Below are 21,813 nucleotides of genomic sequence, written 5' to 3' on the forward strand. Positions count from 1 at the left end.
GATAGAAACAAAACTATTAAGTAGTTCTATAGTCCAGTCATGTTGGGGGAGAGAGGCTTGTGGTTAAAATGCCTTTGTAGATAATGCTATGCTGCAGTAAATATTTGGTATTTTGCTGAGTAGCTGAAGAAGGAAAATAATTAAGCAGCTTCGTATTCAGATGCTATTACCTGTTAAATGCTAACAAATTTCAGAGGGTTCACAGCACAGCAATAAAGCAGGGTCATATAATGCTGTATGAAATGTTTATGTTAACTTAAAAAATAAAGCTTTATATATCCTTCAGAGTGGGTTCATGAAAATTAAAGAAACAAACACAAATCTCTGACAAAGACTTCCAGACACTATTATAAGACTGTTAATGTAAAATTAACTTACCAATACCATACTGAAATTTAAGATAGACATAGGTATGAAATTCTAGTTCTGCCTAAATTAATGGCAGTTTCACCTTAACACTTTAATTCAAGGAAGTGTGCCCAGGCTGCTTTAAGATCCTTAAGAATAGGAAATGTTATTGTATTCTGGTTCCATTTAGACAAAGAACTCCAAGCTAAGAGAAGTTTATGAAAACTCAGAAGAGCTAATACTTTCTCCAGAAAATTATATTCATATACCTGTTCATATCAGTAAAACTACATACATTTATTCATCTGTATGCATGTAAGTTAATTAATATTTACTATTTTATACTCATATTTAATGGTTCACATATTCATAAAGTATGCATGTTTGTACTCCATGCTTATCCACAGAGCAGCATCAGAATACCAGTTAATTTTTCATCTGAAAACAGTCTCTGAGTTGACCTTATCAGCCCCATTCCTCTGTGACTTCTACCGTTTCATTCCATATAAGCCTCTTGCATTTAGCTTTAAGATGTTGCACAATAGCTTCACCACCAAACTTTTGAGGTCTAATGGCTGACTGTGGTACCAACCCTACCAAATATTCTGTCTTTTATTGGAAGTAGTTTCTAACAAGTAGTCAGCCTCTTCTGTCAAAACCTCCAGCCTTCTGCTTTCTTTTTTACTTGACCAAAAACTTCCTAATAACATTGGAACAACCAGTATCTTAGCTACCCTCAGTTGTAGTTATGAAGGTATCTACCTATATAATGATGTGTAGAAAATGTAGCCTATGGGTTACAATTTCAGAGGTGACAAACTATGATCCTTCTCCTGAATTGTGACTCTATCTTTTTTTTTCTTATCTCCAATGTCAGTGGTAAACTGAGTTGCTACTATATTATAATAATAGTAATTAATAGTGGTCTTCTGAGTCTTCACCRTAGTTAATTGCTTGTAAATATATTAATCTACACATCTTATCTTTTGTTTCTTTAGGCTGTACATCATGTGTTACAGAGGCCGTCTTTTTTTCCTTGTATATTTAAAATTGCACACAGTCTGGTCTTTAGGTACTCCCATTATATGAATACCTAAAAGTAACTATAATCCTAAAAATAAGGAGGCTACAGGTGTTAAGAATATAGCAAAAGTCTTGCAGCCTTGGGAGGAGGAGAAGAAAAGTACTGAGGAGGATAAACTGCATCCCTTCTGGCATGTTCAAAAACTGCAGCCAGCAGTGTGAAGGGAAAAACTCAAAAGGGCCTTTGCTAAAGAGTCTTTGCATAAACATTTTCAAATCTTTACTCTTAGAAATACTGTAATATTAAAATACAGACTATGTTTAACAGTAACAGTGAAACTGACAACTTCTGTGGTTGCAATAAGAGTAGGAAAATAATTGCTATTTTAAATTCCTGATTTTATATAGCATTGAGATTACAAAATAGCTACAGTCACAGATATAAATTATTCCAATTATAACTGGAAGAAATGCAACTCCTGTTTAAATAGCAGTCTGTGTGACCAGCTATTGATATTTGTACTGGCGAACTTTTAAGGTTGGTTGAGGAGAGACCTATTGCAGTGAGGACTTTTTTTTTTCTTTTTTCCACAAAACAACTTGGTTATAAGTGGAGATTCACTGTATCTAGAGCTACAATTTGCAGGGCTGTGTACTGAAACAGACTGGGACCTACATTCTGCGGTATCTAAGAAGTTTCATTCTTCTGGCAAGTTTTAGCATGCTAAAAGAGCGGTAGAGAGTCACAAGTTTAAATCAGCTATTTAAATCAACATTACTGAGATTGTCACTGAGCTATTCTTCTATTCATATTATTTATGCTACATAGTTTCATGAGAAATGAATGGCTGGAGAATGTAGGTTTCATTCAGAGGAAGCTCCTGTTAACCCCACAGAGAATTTGGCCTATGTAAAGTTTATGGAATTAGCCCTGATATTCTAAAAGTTCTTCTTTTGAAGGAGTTGGGGAATCTTCACATCCTCTGACTCTATTTCCTCACTATGAGTTAAGGAGCTAAAGCTATTAGTCTGCCATTAAACAACTGTCACAGCTAAGGAATGATTTTAGACCCCCATCTTCTGTTTGATGCTCACATTTATACCTTTAATCTAATTACCTTTTAATATTTGTCTGTGCCTACCTAGGAAATTGTGATGTTCACTTCAAATATGGATCATTTCACTGCTGTTTGAGGTTTTTTTTTCATGGAGATGGAATTATTGCAGTCTGTTCTGCAAGAAAGTATCCCTATAGGGTGAGACAGCTCACTTCGGGGCAGGACATCTTACTAGAAAAGCATGATTGCAGTGTGCCTTTGCTGCTCTACTGTTTGACTCTGGGTGTAGGATAAACTATATTTCCTGATCTATGGGACTATGGTTCATGGGACTCAGGTTTGGCTTTCACTGCCTCTCTGCCATTGAAGAAGTGAATGCTGATAGAATCTTTTGTTTTGAAAGACTCAAAAATTTGAACTTTCTCTTGATACTTAAACTAAAATAGCCTGAAATAAATGACTTTTGGTCCATGCTGCAAAATATCTTTGAAGAGGCAGTGGCTGAATTTTGTATACACTGGCCTAATTCCTATGGAATTGATTTAAATACTGCAAAAAATAATATATTTATTGTATGATTAATTTTGTAAAGTTTCTAGAATCTGGGTTAAACCTCTCTGTTGGTTTTCTTCTAGCCAGTTTTGAAAAAAAGGATGAATATAAACTAAATCTCTCCTCATTCTTTCTTAGATGTCCAGTATCTGCCGGGCAGCAGTACATGCTGGTGTGGTCCGCAACCAAGGTGGTTATGTTGACGTTATGCCAGTAGACAAACGAAAGGTGTACATTGCTTCCTTTCAAAATGGGATATTTTCAGAAAGGTACAGAGCCCATTTTAAAAGATTACTGTTTACCCTTCATGTCAGTAAGATTGCCATCTTTACAAGGTCTTGCATGATGTCTGTTTGTACCTGAGCAGTGCTAGAAACCAAACAAATAGGCCAGCATGGGTGATTTACAGAGCTTGTGTAACAGCTGCAGTGACTTGAGAGAAGGGTGGTACCAGAGCAGCCTGCCTCCTCTAAGCTCATAAATCATTACTCTAAAAAGCTGCTTATGAAATAAAATAAGCCCTATGTTTATTTTGCTGATTCTGTTGCAACTAACAAAATATTTGATAAGAAAATTGCCTTTGCTTGCTTTCTTTGTTTTTTTTTTTTAAACTAGCATTAGTGATTTATTTTGCATGAGTTGGAGGATCCACAATAGACAGGTACTTGTAGCTGGCTCCAGTACATCAGTTTGTGATGAAATGTTCATTACCAATTTACATAGTATTGAACCTGTGAGCCTGGTTCATACATGATGTTCGCAAAACATTTAAGCACATTTTTTCACTTCTGTTGTTTTTTTCAGTAGTTTGATTTTAGCACTGTTTTTTTTTCTGAAACACATGGAGGTGCTGTGGAAGTTCATTGAAATTATACTCAGTTTATTAGTACGTACTATGATGATAACACATGGCTGCATGTTGCAGATTAAATTAAGACCTGAATGAGTGCTCGAGCTTCTACTGGAAGAAAGAGAAATGACCTTGAAAAAACTCATGTGTGACTAAAGCTAATAATAATTGCAACCTCTTAAGTTGTAGGCTTTCCAAAAAATTTGTGTGGGGACAAAAGCTCCAGAAGTTTCTTTAGAGAACTTGTTAGTCGGAAAGGATAGAGTTTTTTTCATATTTTTAATAAAAGTGTGTGGGGGTCTTCCCCCTTTTCCTCACAAAGCTTAGAAAAAAATCTGGAAACTTGTTAAATACAGATCTTATTTGCTTGACATTACTTCATTTACATATTTTTGACCTTTTCCACATGACCATCCAGTTCCCTCAGAAAGAATTCTTCCTTACTGCTACTTTTGTTCTCCATCTAAATCTCCTCACTGAGCAGAGAAGTAGCCAGAAAAAGCGTTGCAGATTGAATCAGTATTTGCACTTTACAGTCTTGGTGAGGTTTAGAAGATCAGTGGTTTGGAGAGCAGTCCCATGCAAGTGTTCTGTGAAGCTGAAAGCGATGGATTGTAGTACAGTTGCAGACTTACTCTATTTCATTGCATCCTTTCTTACTCTCACCTGCATTTCCCTTTCCTTCTCAGATATGCGTCATCTAGGATTTCTGAAGGGGAAAAGGGGAAAACCATGAGACCATTAAATGTGACATGCTAGGTCAGCTTATAAGACATGACAACATTCTTCTCATGATGCTTCATTGCAGATGCTTTTCCTTTTTGCTTTGTTTTGAAGTTAGATATTTATCAGTTTAGAAAGTTATCAGTATTTTAAATGCATTCCCTTTGTTTTTGTAAAATATTGTTTCTCTTTTAGAAGTCTGCCCTTCAGCATATAGACAACTATGCACAAGCAATCTGTTAGGTCTGCAGGTTAGATTTGGATATAGTTATTAAAATGGTGAACGTAAGACATATGTATTGTATGTTTTTTGTTTTCCTTTTTTCCTAAAACCTTTTTTTAGTACTTTTTGCTCCAATAGAGCTTTATTATTTAAACTAGAATCCCTCATCACAGACAAAAATGTAGAGTTACTTGAAATTTTATGTTATGATTATTTTCCTGATAAGCTGCTTGGAAGAAAAGTTAATTTTTATTTTTGGTAGCTTTTGTTTGTTACAGCTTTTTAAAGTTTCTTAGGTAAAGTTATGAGTAGTCTCACGGGAAGAGTCACAAGAGTCTAGAATTGTATTGAACAATTCAGAAAAGTTGTCACTGCAGTGTTGCAGTCTTAAAAATAACACCAGGAATGTTTTTGTGTTTCAGTTTACAGAATCCTCCAGGAAGCAAGGCATTCAGAGTATTTGCTGTTGTTTGAGTCTAGTGAGTAAAATGTTTAACAGGCAAGCAAAACCAGAGCGCATAGAAGAGAATAATAAAGGTCATTTCTTATAATTCCTAAAATTTGTATAAAAGTGTAACATTATTGTACAGAAGATGCATACTGCTTTCCACCAAAAAGTTTAAATTACATATATATCTTAATGAAAAAATCTGTAAAAGTAAACATGGGAGAAAAAATAATTTGAAAATCTATAATGATATATAACAGTATTTTGAATCCTGTGTTAAATATTGCTATATTTTTTTAGCAGTTACTCCTGTATGATTAATTCAAAGCTCGTAAACGTTCTTTATTTTCTTCATCTGAACATATTATTGTATGGTGCTTTATATATGCCACTAACAATAATCTTAAAACTATACCATGGGGAGGCCTGAGTTTTTATTTCCAATGTACATAAAAGAAGCCATCCCAATAATTCAATATAATAAATCATGCCTTAAAGTAAAAAAATATATATATATATATGCTTTTTGATGATTTACGGTAGCATTAGCCATGCAAACATAAATGAAGAGTTAGACYGTTTTCAATTTCATACTAATCATAACAAGTACAAATACCTATTTTTGAATAAACTGGAAAATATAGAGAAGTCCTGGGTCATATTAGCATGTGTTCTTTATAGAAATATTTCTGAGAGAATGGCCATTCTTTTTTTATTTCTTAAATATATTAATAAATAAAATTTTTATTGGATGCTGCTAAGCTTTTTAGTTCAAAAAACCAATACATTAAGGCCCAGATCTTCACATATTCACCTACCTGGGAGAGAGAGAGAAATTTACATAGTCTTTGAAAATCTGAGCCTAAAAGGTAATTCTTTCATATTGAGAAGTGGAGCAAACTGAAATTAAGGAATAAACCATCAGCTCTGCAATCTCTGCTTTACTTTTACCATGTGACTCACTCTATTTACTTAAATGGGCTTCAGCAAAAGCATAGAATTGTACACATACATAAAAGTTTGCAAGTTGGAGGCCTTGAACTGTACAAGGTGTCTGTATGCTGTACATAGATATGAGGGTAAATGTTAAAGAAAACCTTAAAGAAAATGGTAACAAAGGCTAACCTTGCTCCTCATAACCTGGCAAATACTCCTGCAGGCCGGGAAGTATAGTGGTACGGAGCCCAGTGATGATTAAGTCATTTGTTGCTTCACCATTTTTTTAAATTCATTTATGGTGAACAGCCTTGTGCGTTAATTTTACCATATTATGGTATATGAAGAACATGTAATGATGATACGATGTTTCTTTCTATGAAAAGTGTATTGTGCTTTAAGACTGAAAAGCTGTTAAACTTTTTTTTTTGGTATTTTTGTTTCTGTTGTTGAATTTATATCTTTCCAACATGTAAACTTATTGATATTCTTCATATTTCAGAGTACTATATCCTGCCTTCTGTTTTGCTACATGTACTACCTCATGTAGTTAGGCAAGCTTTGTTAGTTTTTTTAATCTCTTTTGAATAAAATTAATTTACATAGAGCATATTTGACAGCTGTTATTTTTGGATTGTATGTCTTACCTCAAGAACTAAAAGAGCAGCCACACAATGTTTGCTGTTTTTGCTGACCTAAACGTTACAAATGTCTTGTAGGACCTAGCAGTAGGCTAGGCTGAGATTTTAAAAGCTGAAAAGGCAATTTAGGCACACAGCTTCCATTAATTACATTGGGAGTTTTATGAATAAATCTTTTAGCTGGTTTTTCAAGTTTTGACCAGGATATTTGGAAACTGATTGTTTTCTCATTTTAATCCAGAACTCTGTGTCAGAAAGCGACTGTAAAAAAGCCACCATTTTATTCAGTCCAGCTCGTTGGGGGTGTTGGTAAATGTTTCTAGTGAGAAATATTCCTAGTTACATTTGTTGGGGACAGGCAGGTATTATTTTTTTTTATATTACTGATTCTTTCTAGCCTCGTAAAACTATGGGTAAACTTTTAAGTTCCAGTTGTGGAATCTATGTAATTGATGAGGGAGATAAGACGTATTTGATGGGTAACTCTTTTTGCAGGAGTGGGGAGGGAGCCATTGAAAGAAGGTTTATATAGATTCTGCAATACTGTCGTTAACCATTTCTCAGAATTTACATCATTAGTGTCAGTAGATTTTGACTGTGGCTGGCCCCCGAGTCACTCGAAGGTTTGGGATGGACTTGYACCATCATTCCATAAAGGTAACAAAAGAAAAACTCTAAAAGGGCTTTCAGTGTCTGTAGATGGGGTTATCAGAACATAAAATGGAATAAGGCCACTTCTGAAGTTAAGGAGACACAGGACCATTGAGGGAGGCATTCAAAACAAAACAATATGAAACAGATGCAGCGCCCTTCTCTTGGCAAGCTGGCTGCTTTCGTGCAGCCTGGCGTGGCAGCTGAGCAGCTCCCGCGCTCTCCTCCGCAGCCGCGGGAGCCCTTGGGAAGCCTGCCAGGTGCTCCAGAGCCTCGGCTGCGAGGCGGCTCCCTGCTCTTCCGACAGGGCAAAGAGGACATCTGCCTTTCTTGTGACAAAGCCGCGTTGGGGATGGGCTAGGGTGAGCTCTGAGAGAACGACACAGTTGCACCTGCAGTCACAACCAAAACGTCACACGTGGAAACGTGACTCCCACACCAAATTTCGGCCTATTTCCTTCATTGTTTTTCTGTCTCTTTTGTTCTTGGTGTCTTTTTTATTCTTCTGCATGTTTTTTCTTTCTGTACTCTCTCTCAGCTGTGAAATCCACCCCATTTGCTAGGAGTTTCTGTGCGAGAGGGCAAGGGCAGTTCAGTGGTGCCATGCCATCGTAGTTAATGCTTGGTGGGAACAGAGGTGGGACTTATGTCCTGCACATGTAAATAGTTGCTTTGAGCAGCTATATTAATCAGTATAAAAGCAATAAGAAAGGGAAGTGAGTAACTCTTTCCTCACATCTGCTGCTGCAAAAGTTTGGAGTCCTACTGCTTTTCCACATGCAATGATTCTACCCTTTTATAACCTGAATACTTCAGCTAACTTCTGCTTATTGAGAAATTCTCTTCTATGTGAACTGTGTGTAATAAGAGTTAATCAGTAGACACTTCTAAGCACTTACAGAGTGAGAGCTACACWTTTTTTTTTTTTTTTTATACATCAGAAGCAACTATATACTGGGTGGTAATTCACAGTATTAGAGCACATGCTATAGCATAATGGAAACATATAGAAGAAGGTCAGCTTTTAAATGCTGAAAAATTGTTTGGTTAACCAAACAGTTACAAAATCATGGCCTCAGCTTGGAATTAAAAAAGCAATGGGTAATCAATAAGAACATAAATCTTCATACTATTCATAATATTTGGTTTGCCTCCCAGGAAGGACCTGTAAATGGCCAGCAAGAAATATCACAACTTATCAATAGCAATCCTCTGCCTCCCCTCCACCATCCAAAAAAACCAGACTGCTTTAGTACTTTGATACCTGCCAGTTATACTTTAAAAATAGCCAAAATATCAAGGAATGTAAACCCATTAGATGCAGTGGGCCCTTAAAGCATGTGTGAAGCAGGGAAGAATACATCTGAAGCTTTTCCCATGAAAACCCTGCGGTATTTCCCCATTACATGTGCTCCATGAGGAATCTTTTCAAAAGGAGGGCACAGGAAACATTTAGAAAGGGGTCAAGTATTTGTCAAGTATAGTTTGCTCCCCTAATGAACTTCTCTGTAAGCATTAATTGAGGCATTTCTCTGCTATCATCTGCATCACTCCCTTCTGGAGGAGCTAATTTTGTAACTAAATGAGATAGCATGAAAACAAGGYAGTCAGATAAATCTTAAACAGTCCTCTTTCCCTATTTTGATATCTACATGAAGATTCTTTACCTTTAATGAACTTGGGACCCATACTCATGCTAGCAGACAGCTCATAGTACTAGCTGGACATAAATTAAGGAAAGTAAGAAAAATTTCCTAAACTTTATGGATCATGGGGAATTTTAGAACATTTACAGACTTCCCTGTGTCTGATAGGGGACAGTCTGATCTAGAAATTACACATAAAGTATTTTTCAGAATAAACCCAAAACACAGGTTAGGATAATTTGTGTGTAAGTTTGTGTAAGTAAGTCTGTAAGATATGCTCAGTTTCAAGTTTTATGTAAATGTCAGACTTTAGCTGTGTATGGAATATCAGATGATTTAAAAGCATGAAAAACAGGGTTTTTTGCCTGTATTGATACATCTGCACATAAAAATATATGACACTTTACTTCATATGGCAGAGATGTAACCAAGTTACATAAACAGTATCTTCAGTGTGACAATTGCTTTTGAAGTATATTTTAAATTTGGTTTAAGACTCAGATAACCCAGCTTCCTGCAAATACACAAGGGAAGGTTTACTTCCTGCAATTTCTGTAGTCATACAAAGGGTCAGATTTAGAAATGTAAATATTTGGAAGTTATGAAGATTATTTGTGTAGTGGAATATTCTATTTGGAAATTTATATAAGTACTGTATGAAATACTGTACTGTCATACACCTGTATTTTATGTCTTAAGGCTTTTTATGGCATCTGTGGAACTCTAGGGAACTGTACAGGGAATGAAAAGCCTGAAGAGTTTTGTTTCATTTAGTGCGCAACATGCATCTTAAAGGGCTTTAGAAATACAGATGATAGCATACTTTATTATTCAGAAAATTGCATATGGTTATGTAAAGACATACATTGTGCGTACGGGAAAAGAAGTCATGCTGTCAGCCTTAGCTTTAGCCTGACTTTGCTGCCAGGAATAAATTATTAAAATAGTATTTTAAATATGGTCATTATTGTTGATTGTTGATTATTATTATATGGGAAGCCCTTGTCATGTACTGGGGGCTGTACAAAAACACTAAAATGTGATTCCTGCTCTAAATTAACACAAGATGATAATGTGACACCTGAAATTTGCCATCAGCTGTTCAATGATCTGTATTAAATGTCTTGTTCATCTTAGTCTGGTTGCTAGGAGACAGATGTCTACACCACCAAACCCATCAAAGCACTTTGCAAAGTACTTTTTCTAGCAGTACCCAAAAGCCCCCAGTCAGACCAACCCAATATCATAAGGCACACAAAAATAGGAGAGACCAAGAGAGGAAAGTAAAGAACATGCAAACAAAATGTTCAGTCATGTACTCCCATGTCTTCCTATTCATGTTGATTCCTACAATAACTACCCTAGCTATTCAATTCAGTATCTGCCCCAGTGCTGCATCCAATATTGTTTTTGTCTTTACTAACAATGGGGCGAATGTCTGAAGGCTAACAGTGAAGTTGTTGATTAAGAACTGTGGTACACTGGCCAAACAACAGGAATAAGGATAAGCATTAAAATTAAATAAAAATATCAGCACAGGCTGACTGTTTAGTAATAAATTCAGTTGTTTAAAAAATTCCCATTTATTTCAGCTGAACAGAAATTGCTATAATTAATACTAGCAATACCAGCATGGATCTCCTTTGAAATCTTTATTTACAGTGGCTGCCAAAGCCGATCATTACTTCTGGATTGGCTTTTAGATAGCATTTAGCAGACTATTTGGTGAGTTTCAGTTATCTTTGAATGAATGTTGTTTATGAAAAAAGCATCCATATTAGGAACATCATCTGAGAATAAATGCAAGAAAAATTTTAAAAATACCCAAGTTGCGTTAGATCTGCTCATGTATCTTTTCAGAATTACTTCCAAAGATTGAGAGACTCCTCAGAATTTATAGTAATATTAATTATTTTTGGTACAGTAATTTGCAAACATTCTCAAGAAACAAAAAGTGCTATGAGGTACTAAGCCTTCCAAACTTAACCTACAGTTTGAAAAACAAGTACTTCAGTTACTTAATTATTCACTTAGGCTTGTTTATACCCAATGTAAATAGCAAGTTGGCTCTGACCTGTCATGAATTGCTGCTACTGTACATCCCAAAGATAAATTGGAAACATTTACCAAATAAATCTCCTTGTAGTCAGTTCAATCTTCATTCCTTATGTATCTGTTAAAATCCATCTGTTTCTTGTTGTTGTTGGTTGGTTTTTTTCTAGTGAAAGATCGTGTCTTCTGAATAAGCATTTCTTTTATTGTGTCAGAACGACTCCAAGACTTTTTGGGCTGCAGGCTATGCTAGGCACAGAAACAGAGCAATTGCTTTATGCAAAAGGACTTAGTCTCAGATTTTGGATTTAGCCCAGTTCTGCACACAAAGAACTACATTGTATGAGCTGATTTAGTGCTTGCTGCAGTAGAGGTGATAGTCCTACTCTGGCACAGCTATAACTGATCCAACGAATGGGTTTGTGAAATGCTCTGATACCTTCTCACTTTCCTAGTAAAAATTGTGAGGTAAATTAGATCAGTTTGCATTTTTTAAATAAAGAAATCACTAAATAGAAGGGTTTGGTGGCTTACTGATAAAAACTTGCCCTTTTGCCACTAGGTCAGGGCTTAGGCATGTTATATCAAACATATTCAGTGATTTCCTGATTGTCATTCAGTTATTTTTTGCTTGATGCTAATGTTAAGTCAATTTATATTTTGAAGCTTCTCCTCCAGCAACTTCAAAGGTCACATCATTTTAAGACAGTTTTCCATAAGTTACATGGCAATTATTTACAAAGAATATGTAAAGATTTGTGCTAGGAATGAGAAACTTGCACCTAGAATGAGATGTGCTGTTGCCTTCTAATACAGAATAAAAAATATTTCTCTTTGATTTAGGACTTCTTTTCTGCCAATGCTTCAATTCAATTTGTTTTGTGCTATGATACCTAGAGAAGTAAAGTCCAGTCAAAACAGCTAAAATATACTATCATTATCAAGGAAGGAAAACCACCATCTCCACCATAGTCTCTCAGAAATTCAGCTGTTATTTATCTTATATCAGTACAGCACAGAAACAACAGCTCAGAACCAGTCCATCCAAATGCCACCTGTGACTCCCAAGAAAGCTGTTTTCAACCCACCTTCCCATTTACCACTAGCCTAAAGGATAGACAAAATACTTAACATCTCTAGTAATATACTAAATGACTTAATGTCCATAGTCTGTCACAGAATTTGGCCTTTAACAAGAAAGGTGCAACTAGTGTGCAACTAAAGGCTGGAATACCTGAGGTCCCCGAGAATATGAGAAATGCCTCTTACCTACTGAAAAGCAGGGCACTGTGATGTATTAGAAGACAAACAAACTTATGTGTTTATATCTAATACATGATCCATGGCTAGAACTGGTAGTGCTGCTACACTACAAAGAATAAATCTTAATGAAGATTGATCGTGGTAATTTAAAACTGGCTGGTTACTCTCCCAAATCTGATAACCTTCAAATAACACTTGAAAGCTCCTTTTTTAYCTTAGCAATTGCAAATTAGGGAAATACTAAGGACAATGGGGCTTAGAGAAGAATTTGTCTATAGTTTGCCTAGAAGGTGGGTAAAAGTTCACTGAGGTATACCGTTGCACAAATGTTAATCTTATGAAAATTATAAAGTTCATTCACAGGCACCCAAACTCCCTATAAACAGTTTTCCAGTAAGATTTATTCTCTGTGCAAGCAAGTCACTTAAATGAGTATCTATCTGACTTACAATTACCCCTTTTGTAGACTGGCACAGGAAGTTGGATTGCGATTACTTTTTGCAAATATAGCACTAAGGTTTATTAGTGACCACCGTAGGGTGAAATAACACATATTATTTGATGATTCAGGACACTCATGCCCCGTTGTATTTCAGAAATATATCATTATGCCTTGGATCTACCCGTAATACAGAGCTGCACCTCTTAGCACCCTCTAAAGAAATCAAAGCTGCTGTGGAACTGACACCTTTTAGAGCTGGTTTGAGCCCTAGGGATTGAGAGTTTCTGAAGTGTAGCTAAGTCTGGAGGTGATGGATCAAATGTCCAAATTCTTCAGCACACAGGACAAAGTGTCCAATAAGCAGAAGACAGAATGAAGGGTGAGTTGTTTTGTAATTTTGTCACAGAAGGCTTCCAAAATTGCTTAGATTAGTAAACAARTATGTCTTATGAGGTCTTCTAAGCTGAACAACCATCAGGTTTCTCTTAACTTCTAGAACTAGATAATTCATTATTTAAGTTTGAAGATATAAAGGTGCCTACTTATCACTTTATTTTGAATGAATTATCATTATTAAAAAAGCATTTAAATTTCTGTAGTCTGCTCAACTCAAAACACTCTTCTCTTTGCCTGTTCCCTCTAGTCTGTAGTTTGCTGTGTATTTCTACCAGTTCATTGATCAGTAAAATTCCATTATATTCTCCAGACATACAGATTCCCAGACACCAATGTGTTAGGAGTGAAAATCCAGAGATTTTGCATTGGCAACAAGAGTTACAAAAGATGTTATAAAATGTGGGTTGGCCTTTCCGAGCAAAGAAGTCTGCTAATGAGAAATCCAGTTTGTGTCCCCAGAAAGCCAATGTAAAGGAAACAATTTCTTTCAACCTACTGGCTAGATAGTATGTTAGCTGAAGAACTTGTGTTGCAGTACAACTTTCAGATTTGACCCTGGAGTTGCTGAAACTATCTGCACAGTTGAAGCTGCTACCCAACTTTCACTCTCATAACTCATGTCTAGTGACAGATGTGACTGTGAAACAGAGGAGGTGTCTCTTCTTCCGCCTAACCCAGCTGCTTTGAGTCTCAGCAAGAGCATAACTGCCTCTTTTCCCTCCTAGTCAAAGGTGGGAGTTACAAAGAAAGAAAAAAATCTTGAGAGGATGTCTGTGGTGATACTGCACTGCACAGCAGGGCTAGAAGGATGGCAGACTCCTTGCCGGGCTCTGTCACTGGAAACGTTCATGTGAAATCACAGAGAGGAGAGGGAGGGAGAGAGTCTTGCCGTACCTTAAGCACGTGTGAAAAAGTGTGATAACAAAGGCGTCTTCAGCACAGTAACAATACTGACAACTGACGTTCTCTGTGCCTTATGCAATTTAACAATCCATATTATGCAGTAGCCACAATGTTCATTGTTATATAAAATACTGAAAATTTGATAAACAAAAGGCCAGGTTATCCTTTCAATTAATCTGGTGTAAATCACCAGAAAAGTCCCCTATCTGTGATATTCCTCAAAATAACTGGGGCAAGAATAGCTCTGCTTTTTCTACTTATAATAATACTTTTGAAAGAAACCAGTTATTCACCAAATTAAGTATTACATCATCCTAATATTTTAGCTATGTCAGTGATATGAAGGTGTCTAGTGAGGGGAGAACAATCATCACTGCATATTCAAAATAATGTCTTATCTTGGTGCTAAGTGCATTAACAAGGAGAGACTTTTGTAAAAAGGTAGTTAATCCATTTCACTGGGACATTCAAGTCTAGGATGGTGTATAGACAGAAAGTGTCTTACTTATGCCTGGCTTCTAGTGTCTCCTACTAGTCTGCAAGTAGTCTGCTCAAACAGCAGCTGCAGGCCCAGGAAATATCATGCTGGGATTAGTTGCTGTTTCTCGTTCCTTAGGTGGAGGCAGTCTATGGATACTGACAAAAACCATTCCTGATGTTATGCTACAGTCATATTTTCATATTATTTTCCATAAAGAAAAAAAATGATTTCAGTTTCATCATATGACTCTAGAAGGCTTTGACCTTTTATCTAGCTCTAAACAGGGTTGTCCCCAATTTCACTGCCAGGAGCCCCCGAAACCTACCTGAGGACATGTCCTTTCCAATATGGGACAGTCTGCTGAAAGTGATGACTAGTTTTGCTACTTCAGATGGGTGTAATTCAGTAATTACTGACAGCCCTCTTCAGATCTAAATTATTCTGTCAATATATTCATGCCAATTTACATCAGCTAAAGGCCTGACACACAAGATTCAATGTTAAAGAGGGAAACTCTGGAATACCACGAGATGAGATAATACTCTGAGAAAAGCAAATCTTTTCTACATTAGCTTTCTCAACAAAACAGAGAGATCTGAGTATGATGAATGAACTGATGTAAGAAAACGTTCTTTGTCTGATTTGCCTGGAACAGCTCTGTGTGGAACAAAGGAAGCAAGGCATTCATGGTTAGAAATGTTTGAGGAAGTGGCATGAATTATAGAACATTCAAAACAATGGGAGATTATTCCAGAGAGAAAAAAAAGACTAACAAAGAGGCATACAGATTATTCAAAATACCTCTCTTGGAGGCAGACCATTTGCTTCCCTATCGTATAAAGAAAGACTGTCTCTCATTTCACTTTGAACAGCCTGAATAGGACTGTTTATAGTCCTGCGAGCAGGCTTAGTCTTCTCAGATCTTCCTCCATTCCCTCCCCTACACAGCTGTTCTCTCCCTCCACATCTCTTTGGGCATTATGCTGTGATGCAGTAGGGTATATTCCCCTGGTTATCGGCTGTTTTACTTGGCAAGCCAGTTGGCACCTCCTACTTCTGTGAACAGGGTTAGTACACCATGACACAGGAACATCTTCTTTCAAACAAGATAGAATTTATTTCACCAAAAGAAGCAGTGCAGACAGAATGGATTTACTGCAAGAGACCTCCCTGCCCAAGATTTTACCTGAGCCTGGCATTTTCTTCCTTCCCTTATGTAAGCTGGTCTTAATCTTCGCCCTCCTGAATCCGCTGGAGATGGATTTAGTCTCCTTGACTTTCGGTCAATCTCTGTGCTTCATGCAGCTGCTTGCAGATGCTCCCTTGATTTCTTTTTGCCAGGGCCACATAATGATCAGGGTTTCTTGATTGTCTGTTTTAAGGGCCATGGCTTTGGCAAAAAAAAAAAAAAAAATCTGCTAAATTTACCACCATCTGGAAGAAGCTTCTCCCTGCAATGGCTCATTGTCCCAGCCAATATGTGAAACTGTTCCATCCCTCAAGGTTTTGTATCATTTTCCACTTTGTCCAGCATACTAATCAAGAAAAATGATATCAACATTTAATCATAGTGATTTTTTAAAAGCTCAAGCCAGATTTTCAGCTGGTGTCAATCAGATCAGCTCTCTTGACCAAGGGAAATTTGCTACTTTACACAAGCTGATAGTATAGTCTATATTCTTCAAAAGCAAACAGAAAATAAATATTGGCAAAACCTCTTAAAAGGACCTCTAAATAGGACTGATAGGCTCTCACCTCCATAAACATATAAAACAGAGCTTGCATGACTTCCTGTTCCCAGGCTCGTTTCCTGGTCAACAACACAAAATGGTAACACAGGAAGCAAAGAGGATCCTCTTTAAATTGATGGTATAAGTATTTTTTAAAATTCACTACTAATGAAACAATTGTTTTGTAAATATATGGTTATACCATGGTGCCTATCTTGTCAAGGATTTCAGGAGAGAAAGCAGGAGGGAACTGGATTTGCTGCATGTAGGGAACAAAAACTGTAGGATACACTATGAAGCAATTTTACTATCATTAATTTTCTTTGCCTGTGAGAGAGAAGCTCTTTCAGCAACCTCTGCAGAGCCCCCAGCACACAGCCTGCTTATGTGGGCTGCGCACAGAGCCAGAGTTTAACCTAAGCACAGTAAAAATAATGGATAATGTAAAAGGCCAGCTGTTTAAAGCAGTCTCACACAAACTAACGGGTATTTGTTTTTATAGACATAAGGGAATGATGTTGAGTCAGTTCTGGACAATATTTTGCCTGGCCGCAAAAGCATCCCAGATCCCATGGGAGTGCTCTGATTTTTCCTCTGCTTTCCTCTGAATATTTATGGGGACTGAACAAGGACTTCTTTAAATTAGTTGTGTGGATTTACTCTCTGCTATTATTAGGTGGAATATAGATTACATTCTATGATTATGCATGAAACTTTAAAATCTAAACCCCTCATCTATAGCAGTGCTTCAGAAACATTCAGAGGGCAAAATATATATACTTTTTGTTTCCTGTTAATCAGGACACAAGTCCAAAGATACAAAGGAGCCAAAGGGATCCTTAACCAAACAAAAATAATGCTTTCTATTTAATAGGTCCTCATATGTGGTTGTTGATATATCTCTACCTGTACATTTAAGGACAGATTTTCTGAAAATCTAATTTCTAGACTATAGATTCATAGAATACAGACTACATAAACTACAGATAAGGACATAATATCAAAATAGAACAACACCTAATACTCCTAGTCCTGTGGAAAATCTGTCCCTTGTTCATGCATTAGATGAGATCAGAGGTCTTCTGGAAACCCAGTGAATATACTACAGCCTTCTGGGAAAAAGTAGCTGCACCAAATCATGAACATATTTATTCTGCAGTAATTAAACTAACAATGTGATAGTTGTATTTTTTTGTGTTCCCTTCCAGAAGCTTTTCCTGATTATACAAGTCGTATTGGTTATAGCAAGTTATAGCAAGCCAGTACATAAATAGGCAGGAAACATTTGGGGGTGGGCAAAGATGGAGGAGAAGAGAAAAAGAGAACAAAAAAGAAAATCCTTTATATACTTGTACCATTATTTCTATATTAGAACTGTGTGCCGTGTGTACCATTTCCTATTTCTGTGAACTGACCATAAACTGATCATGATTTTATATAACTGTGGTTGTTACTCTCAAGAATTCATCACATACTTTAGGAACAAATTTCAGTCTTTCTGGTAATTACAAACCAGTCACTGTACTTTTATTCTGCAACTGAGATAACAGAAAAGGGGAATAGCAAATAGTACTGAATACCCTTGTATATATGTGAATACCCTTCACAGGAGGTTGCTCCTGATCCTCAGAGGTGAACCTTTGTTTTTGTTTAAGTTACAAACCTGGGGCAGACAGAAAAAAGCAGGGTGCAAGTGAAACTCAGGCTAGCATTTGTCATAAGGAGTTATCTCATACTGCATTACTAACACCTAAGCTGGCTTGCGTGACTTAGAAGAAGGGAGTTCCTCAGCTTCATGAGGAACAGTGCAAGGGTAGCACTGCAAAACAGACGATAGGCTTGTTTTGTAGGACCCTTCTCCACTAGGAACAGCATGTTTATGGTTATGCCAATCACCCTGAATTGCTCTTAGCACCAGGCACAAGCGAAGGTCAAAGGAAATATGCATGCTGCAATCCAAAGATGAACAAAGTAGTTGACAGGTTTAGGGACAGATATGCAGAAATTAAAAAAAAAAAAAAAGAAGAAGAATTTATAGCTCCCTGTACTTTTGGTATATTCAATAGCCTGTCGATGAATTTCAAGAAGCTGAAAGGCTGTCAGCCAATTTGTGTGGCTCTCACAGGTGGGTTTTGGTTTTATGCAAAACTTTACCTCTGGGCATTGCATTTCCTGAGTGCAGCCTTAAGCTGGGATTTTTTTTTTTTCCTATGCCTTCCCTTCCCTTCTGTCCCAGAGATTTCCTGTAATTCCTGCAACCTAATACTTGAGGTACTTTAACACTTCACTGAAGGATTACTGACTTGCCTCACCTGACTTTCAGAAATACTATTGTTCCTTGAGAATGGATAGACAGAACCGTTTTCTATTCAGACAGTAAATAAATATGCTAACAATTAGCCTGGCATTAACGTCATTGAAAGTAAAAAAATTGCTCACTGTGAAAAAAATACTCTATCACCTGGTGAGGTCGTTTTCAAATCTCAGTACATAACTTTGTATACTGAATACTATAAATCATATAAGCACTATTGACAATCATGTTTAATGCAAACGTACAGTGGAAAATGGTGTCTGCAGGACAATATTGTCAAGAGAGAAAGACATTACAGTTACCGAAAGACTCTGAGGGGCTGCTTGGGTTTTGATGAACGACCCCCAAATCTAGTCTGAACAATACTGTGACACTTTTATAAACGTAGGAATAGATTGAATACAATGCCAAAAATATTTTAAATAATAAAATTGCTACATATTTTAAGGTTTGAATAATATTTTAAAATCTGGTCTTGTCTAATTCACCTATGAATTTTTATATCTTCCAAACATTAAAAAAGAAATTACAAGATATTACTTTTTCCCTAACTGTATTAAGTATCTTGTAGCTACTTTGTACAAGGTTGCCATTCAACTGAGATAAGCCAAACTAAAGGCAAGACTCTCAAAGATGAAGACAAAGTCAAAATAAGATTTATGATACTTATGCCCAATTTATAACTCACTTTCTCTATATTCGGGGTATGGCCAAAAATTTGGCTCATACATTTGTAACTTGAAAAATAATCCTGTATGTTTACAGATTGTCCATTTCTATTAAAATCTTTTCCCACCATTGCTTAATATTTTATTTCGTTTAATTTATTGTTCTTACTTTATTGATGCTGCCATAATGAGATGTAGGATCTTCTTTAATGCGTAAAATATACATAAACATTAACCCACTGAACTTTCCTGGCTGAAGAGGTAGTGACCTCTTCAGGAAATTATGTCATATTCATCCACTGCCTTAACTGACTTTTAATTAAACTGCTTTTCTTGTTTGTTTGTTTCCTTTGTTGTGCTTCTTTGTTTTGTTTTTTTGTTTGCTTGTTTTTTTGTTTTGTTTTTGCTTAGATGCTTTCCAGCACATATTTTTGAATGACTCCCAGGATTCTTTCTTCCAAAATTTAGTAAACTATATAGTTACAAATTCCTGTGACTTGACTTCCTACTGCTGAAGTCTCTCAGTGGACATATAAAACAGGATATCATGTTTTCTTCTTATGACTGACTTTTTTCTTATTAGATTTGAGAAATGGTTTAATAGGTAGCTTTTTACTGATTCCTGAAGAGAAAAATAGAAGTCAGTAGAGACACTACAAAAATCTCTCTCTCTTTCTACTGACTTTCTTTCCTCTTTTTTTTTTTTTTTTTTTTTTTTAAGCAGTAGAGGAATGAATTATAGTAGTTTTCTTCAAGGAGTGGCAGTATTTTGAGCCAGATGGTAGACTTGGTGAATTTGAAATCTCCTCCAACACGCTAGCAACTTAAGGCAGAAAATATGATGCTACACTTCTACTGTATCTCATATGGCTGGACCAGAGAAGGCTTGTGATCAAATCTGCCAGTTCTCCATACTGTTTAGCTTCAGAAAAAGCCTTTTATAACACCTCCGGCTAGTATTTCCTGGGGAAGAACTCCTCTGGAATCTGTAGGGTGGAATTTGCTCCGGGGGACCTCTGCATGCTCTGGCTGGCTGTCCTCCCCCATGCATTCCACCTATTTTTGTGCTGTTATCATAGGACTGATATCAACCAGACAAAATAGTCTGAGAAAAGGAAGGGAGTTATTGTATTTCTGCCTTCTGTGACATTGCTGACTTCTACAGCATGCCCTGGAAGATGGATAGGATTTATAGAGCGCCTGGGCTTAGACTGAGTTTAGACTGTCAAAAAAGACAATATGGTTGCAGACAAGCAGGCTGCTGGGTACAGTGCAGATGTATCCTACTGATATATATCAGTTAGTGAATACAGAGTGGCGTCGGGCCTCATTTCATTTTGGGGGAGGCTGAGACAGTTCAGAGGTTTGGTGAATCATAATAACTTACATAGTTGTAATACTATTTTAAATTGGAAGTTTAGTTTGGCTCATGATGTTGAACCTATTCTTACAAACAATACTGGAAATTGTTAGTTTCCATCTTGTCAGCTCTTACAAATTTCATGCTTTGATTTTTTTATATCTGGAATTTTCCTTAAGATTTTGTTTCCTGGAGCTGTGTGAATTTGAAAAATTCAGAGTTCATTCAAGAAAAAAAAGCTATAACAGGAAGGAACTGCAAAAAGGATCTGTCCTTTTGGACATGCAGAAAAAATAAATATCCAGCAAACATCAGAGATCAGTATGCCCACTGAGTGCCTAATTTTGCTTTTTTTACACTGATGTTTTTCCAGGGAGTATTGATTCTTACCAGAGTGAACAGGATAAATTAGGTCCTAAAAATTCTCTTGCAGGTTCATCCTTTGTAACAAATGCTTATAGAATAGTATTCATTAATCCATGTATGCCTGTTATCATTTATTGGGTTGCCTTGTCTTTTTCATATTGGAGATAAAAATAAATATAGGGAAAAATGCTTGATCTCACATTCAAGAAAGAACCATTATGGAACCCTAGAGGGAGCAGGGCCATATTGTACTCTGCACATTTTGAGCAAAAAGACAACCCACAGAAAGCTCACAATACAGGATTTAAAATGAAGCAGGCATATAAAGGGACAAACAGGCATGTAGCTTTTTCATAGCTCTTATGATACCTTTCAAGATGCAGACCAATTTGTGTTTAATAGAGAAGTAGATGGACATTTGCAAGATTTGCATACAAGTATATACTTAAATGATTGTTCGTCTCTTAAAGACAAAACTTTTTCTTCTCTCATAAAAGAAATAAGAATTTATGATCAATTTTTAATAAGAATTTACTTCCTTTCTACTACTGATGATATTCCTATTCCAACACATTTGCTTTTTCTAAAAAATCATCACCCACAGAGCCTTTTGTCCACATCTTATCCTTTAACACCCTCAATATTTGGAGGCTCCTGAAGGGATAGTTTGAACACAACTATTTCTGTGGAGGAAAAAGGATGAGCAGGGAGGCACTGCGGGGCGGAACATGGGAAGGTC

At 36.5% G+C, this 21,813-nt stretch overlaps 1 protein-coding gene across 1 annotated transcript in view; it reads left to right on the plus strand.

Annotated features, from left to right (window-relative positions):
• Window positions 1–6,768, plus strand: part of CRISPLD1 (cysteine rich secretory protein LCCL domain containing 1) — a 40,949-nt gene extending 34,181 nt beyond the window's left edge. The window contains exons 13-14 of the mRNA XM_026090067.1: window positions 3,120–3,250; window positions 5,200–6,768. Of these exons, the coding sequence (XP_025945852.1) occupies window positions 3,120–3,250; window positions 5,200–5,251 (183 nt within the window). The 3' untranslated portion in view covers window positions 5,252–6,768. The remainder of the gene's footprint in view (window positions 1–3,119; window positions 3,251–5,199) is intronic.
• Window positions 6,769–21,813: the final 15,045 nt, after the last annotated feature.

Source organism: Apteryx rowi, unplaced genomic scaffold, assembly GCF_003343035.1.
Source record: "Apteryx rowi isolate R43461 unplaced genomic scaffold, aptRow1 scaffold_849, whole genome shotgun sequence".
NCBI classification, from domain to species: domain Eukaryota; kingdom Metazoa; phylum Chordata; class Aves; order Apterygiformes; family Apterygidae; genus Apteryx; species Apteryx rowi.